This window comes from Vicia villosa, linkage group LG7, assembly GCF_029867415.1.
Source record: "Vicia villosa cultivar HV-30 ecotype Madison, WI linkage group LG7, Vvil1.0, whole genome shotgun sequence".
Classification (NCBI taxonomy): domain Eukaryota; kingdom Viridiplantae; phylum Streptophyta; class Magnoliopsida; order Fabales; family Fabaceae; genus Vicia; species Vicia villosa.
This window is the reverse complement of record NC_081186.1, coordinates 35,935,864-35,941,019: the sequence shown is the minus strand read 5'-3', so window position 1 is coordinate 35,941,019 and position 5,156 is coordinate 35,935,864. Positions and strand designations below refer to the sequence as shown.

At 36.5% G+C, this 5,156-nt stretch overlaps 1 protein-coding gene across 1 annotated transcript; it reads right to left on the bottom strand.

Moving 5' to 3' along the window:
• Positions 1-3,755: 3,755 nt before the first annotated feature.
• Positions 3,756-4,799, bottom strand: LOC131618856 (uncharacterized mitochondrial protein AtMg00810-like). The gene is made up of 2 exons (XM_058890012.1): positions 4,710-4,799; positions 3,756-4,232 (listed from the first exon to the last, which is right to left on the bottom strand). The coding sequence occupies exons 1-2, from the start codon at positions 4,797-4,799 to the stop codon at positions 3,756-3,758; spliced, it is 567 nt and encodes a 188-aa protein (XP_058745995.1).
• Positions 4,800-5,156: the final 357 nt, after the last annotated feature.

Genomic DNA, 5,156 nt, shown 5'->3' with positions numbered 1-5,156 from the left:
ACCCCATTTCGTTTGACATTTGGGCATGATGTTGTATTGCCTGCAGAAATTCACCTACAGTCGACAAGAATTCAACGACAAAACAATCTCTCGTTTGACGAATACTGGAATATGATGTTAGATGAATTAGTAGAATTAGACGAAGAAAGGCTAATAGCGTTGGATAGGTTAATAAGACAAAAGGAAAAAGTAGCGAAGGCTTACAACAAGAAAGTCAAAGAGAAGACATTCATGGTAGGTAATTATGTATGGAAAGTTATCCTGCCCATGGATCAAAGGAATAAGTTATTGGGAAAATGGTCCACAAGTTGGGAAGGACCGTTTAAAATTTTGCAAGTGTTTTCAAACAATGCATATGAAATTGAAGAATTAAATTCAGATGGTCGAATTTTGAGGGTGAATGGTAAATATTTGAAAAAATATAAACCTACACTTCAAGAAATACGCATAATAGACCAAAGCTGAAATATTAGATTAAAGATGGCTATAAAAGTAGCCAACTATTACAAAAATAGTCATAAAGGAGTGGAGCGATCGAAGAGTACAATAAAAAAAAAACCAAAGTCACTAAAATATCCAATATTAGTTAACCCTTCGGTCGATGTCCTTCAAGGATAGCAGAGGCAGACTTTTGGCTTCGAACATATCCATACGTCCAGTCTTGCGCATTTTCCTCACCACACCTTGCTTGAGGAATAGGTAGGATAAGAATCTTCCATAAGGAAGACAAGTCACCATTCTTTGACGAGAGGCAGTCAAAGAGACAGCTTCCACAAGTTGCTTAAAAATCAATAGAGGAAAGTTGATTTTCTTCCCCTGAAGGGCACAGGAAATGAATTCCAAGTCTTCCACCATGATGCTATTTTCATCATGGTTGCGTGGACGAAAGTTGCCCACCAAAAGTTGGTGCCAAATTTTGATTACTTTGGCACAAAAGGGGTCATTGTCCATGAGATCCCTTAACATATTAGAAGTGTTCATGTTGAAAATATTGTCACCAAAAGTTTCACCGGTATTACTTCATTTCAACAAATCAGAGATTGTTGAGGGGGTGATGATGACATGAGCCCCTCGAATGTTGGAGGTTATAGTAGTCCTCCCTTCTGGATCTATGCGCAAAGATGCAAACCTCCAAAATTCAGTCAGCATGCAGGGATAGATGTTACCATCTAAAATTTCAGGATAAAACTCAAGTCCCTGACCAGCATAGAGAGCACGGACATTGATGTGGTTCGCATCAAACTCTTCTTCAGAAAGTTTAAATTCTTTCTTGATGCAGGATCTTATGTGGGCTTTTGTTAAAGGTTGTGCCATGGTTTGAAGACAAAGTTTGAAGTATGGAAATGTTTAAGATGTTATGCGTAGGGAAATGCAAAAGGAAATGGAAGGAATGAGGCTATATATATAGAGAATATGTAGTTACTTCAGCAAGACAAACGTGGGAAAGGAAGTTAGAAAATCAAAGATCGTATTAAATATCTTGGAAACTGACACAAGCAAGTTGGGAGCAGTTATAGCCCATTACCTAGTGTTTAGGTAATAATTAGTGCCTGGGAAAATGAAATGTAATCATGGCGTAATGGGAATTAACAAAAGTCGAAACCCAAGAAAGAACTGAAACGCCATCTTTTCTCTTTCCTAAAGTCAGTCGAAAGAAGTCGCTTGGGGGGCAATTTGTTACCCTAGGATTTCGACTTACCAATAAATGGGCAACTGGGACTCAAAATTCAAAATTGGTAATTGGGCCTCAATTTGGTAGAAAGGCCCTAAATTGGTAATTGGGCCTCAATTAAATAACTACATTGCCATTTGGGTCAAAGCGGTTCGACTGAGTAATGCTTAGTAGTCGAAGCCGTTCGACTAGAAAGATTATCAGAGGCTTCAGCGTTCGACCAAAAGTATGTGAAGACTTAAGAATTTTGCTGCAGGAACTGAAGTGGAAGTTGAGAGGTATTAGAAGTTAAAAGGAGACGGTTTTCAGCAGTTACAAGAGACGCGTGGAGGCCTTATACATCGAAGATGTTGCATGTCGAAGACACGTGTCGGCTGATGACAGTCAACCGTTAGCAGTAGTTATTTTATTTTTACTATTTAAGCAAGTTCAATAGGAATAGTTAGAGGTCCGCATTTTCTACATAAACACAAGTAAACTTAAATCTCTGTGCAATAATGAGTAAAGAGTGCAACTTTGGAATGTACGTATGCGTACCAGTTTAATTAATGCAATCATTTTACGTTATATTTCATCTTTCAGTGCACATTTACTGCCTTTTTTATTTCTTTGATTTACTTTAAAGCCTTTAATTTCAGTGTTTTACTTTTACTTTAAAGTCACTGTTGCATTCAATACAAACCAGATACACATAATATAACAAAATAAAGCAATTAGTCCTGGAGTATTCTAGTTGACTCCGCAAAAGTAACCTTTAAAAAGGAAACTAGCGTTTGTTTACCATTTTTCTGGGTAAACAATATGATTTGCACAATATTCAGGATTATTATGCACTCTTCTGTAGTAATTAAATCGTAACTGATTTATCTAAAACTCTTCATTTCAGCTCAGGCATGATGTTGCGACATCCCATGTGACATGATATTCCAGATGTTGAAATATTTCAACATAACATGTTTCATCATCTTCTGTACCTGTTCTTATACATACATATTATATTCCATTCTTGCAGCTAGTATTTGTTTTACAAAAAATTAATTCCAACTCTAAAAATATAGAACTTACAAAAACTCTAAAGAATGTTCATAAATTATCCCTAAATATGCCACCACAAATTAATATTTTCAGAATCTCCTATTGAAACTTCATTTGTATTACACTCAATCCAATTATTGTTGGAAATCCACCAAAAATTATGATGAATTTCTACCAATCTTGATGAACAAGATTTATATCACCACACAATGACAATGAAAAATATGAAAGAAAGAAAGTGATTTTCTGCATAGTTTCTCTCTGCCCATAAAGTGTGGAAAATTTTATTATTCACTTGCAACAACAAATTCTTTGAATACAACTCAATTGACTTGATTACAAAAATAGGGATTACTTCATCTATTTATAGATTTAGGTTAGCTTGCTCTCTAAGCCAAAAAGCCCAAAACTATAAAAGCCCAAAATACCTATTTTGGAACTAAATCAAATCTAATTTATTTTAGACCTAAATCAAATCTATTTAATTTAGATCTAAATAAAATCTGTGTGTAACAAACTGTTTCCACACTTCTAAATCAAATCAAATCTTTTTGACACAAGGAATTACAATTTAACACACTACCTAATTCATTGTGTCTAAGCTATTTATGTTCATCATAGCTCTTAGTCTTCTGAACACTTCGACTTGCACTCCCTTCGTCATGATATCTGCAATCTGATTCTCAGTTCTACATTGTTTCAAGTTCATCTTCCCTATAGCTATCTGCTCTCGAAGGTAATGGAACCTCATTTTGACGTGCTTGCTTCGACCATGTGCTATTGGATTCTTCGCCAGGTTGATAGCTGACATGCTGTCGATCTTCATTGTAATTGCTCCATGATCTTTACCTACTATCTCTTCAACCAAGTTCACCGTCCATGTTGCTTGACATGCACAAAGAGAAGCAGCTATGTACTCTGCTTCGCACGATGATTCACACGATGATAATGCCACCACTGGTTCCTTTCTCGAACTCCAAGAAAATGGTGCACCACCTAGCATAAACACATATTTTATCATGGATATTCTATCCTCAGCATCACTATACTAACTCGAATCAGTGTATCCTACTAGCTTGCATTCTTTTCCTTTATCAGATGCAGGAATCAAAATGCCATAGTCAAGAGTTCCTTTGAGATATCTTAGTATCCTCTTCTCCGCTGCTATATGTGATACATTTGGCTTCTGCATGAATCTACTTACCATACCTACACTGTATGCTAATCCAGGCCTCATGTGACAAAGGTATCTTAATGACCCAATAAGCCTTCTGTATTGGGTTGCATCGACATCATCTTCATCTACATCTTTCGACATTTGCAATCTTGGTTCTGCAGGTTCCGTAGTTGAGTTGCATTCTTCCATCTCAATTCTCTTGAGAATTTCTCCTGCATATCCTCTTTGATGCATCACGAAACATCTACTAATCTTGTAGAATTCGATTCCAAGGAAGTATGAAATGTCACCTAGATCAGACATTTCAAACTCCTTGCTAAGATCTCCTTTAAAGTCTTTGATCTCTTTCTTGCAAATACATGTTATCAACAAATCATCGACATAGAGACATAGTATAAGTAATTCACTTTTGCTTCTTCTTACATATACTCCATGCTCAGTTGTGCACTTCACAAACTCCTTATCCCTTAGGAAATGGTCGATCTTCTTATTCCAAGCTCTTGGAACTTGCTTTAGTGCATACATGGCATTATGCAACCTATACACCTTTCTCTCTTTGTCATGTTTCACAATCCCAATTGGTTGTTTAACATAAACTTCTTCAACCAAGGGTTCATTCAGGAATGCGTATTTAACATCCATTTGACACACGTGCCAATTGTTCATGTTCGTCAGACCAACAACCAACCTAATTGTTTCGATCATAGCAACAGGTGAAATTACTTCATCAAAGCCAATTCCCTCCTTTTGAAGAAATCCTTTTGCCACAAGCCTTGCCTTGTGTCGAGTCACTTCCCCTTTGGGATTACACTTCACCTTAAATACCCATTTCACATCATTTGCCTTCTTTCCTTGAGGCAATTCGACAAGTGACCAAGTGTTATTGTCTTCGATGGAATTCAATTCCTCATTCATAGCTTTAACCCCTTCGAATCCTTCAATACCTCAGCTGCATTGACATGTTTGACATATGCGTAGGAAGCATATTGTACCAGCTCACCTTTGGATCGTTATCCTCTACCATGATTCACAAAACTTTTAGAGTCAATTAGACTTAATCAAAAGACCAGCTCTTGATGCCAATTTTTGGGTGTGAATAAATATGGAAATAGAAAACACTCCAGGAGGGGGTGGATAGACTTAAAAAAAAATTCAACCGATTCTTCAAATAAGAATAATCGGTGGTTTTCAGAGTTTATGCACGGAAGATTTATAGAGCGAAAATGTAAAATTATACTCGTTATACAATCATTAGGTAGAAAACCAAATCAC

Bases quoted from the DNA above. Each gene is read 5' to 3' on its own strand.
- LOC131618856 (XM_058890012.1), bottom strand. From the start codon at position 4,799: ATGAATGAGGAATTGAATTCCATCGAAGACAATAACACTTGGTCACTT. The intron at 4,233-4,709 runs GTATTTAAGGTG...TGTATTTGCAAG, and splicing joins AGGCAAATGATGTGAAATGG to AAAGAGATCAAAGACTTTAA.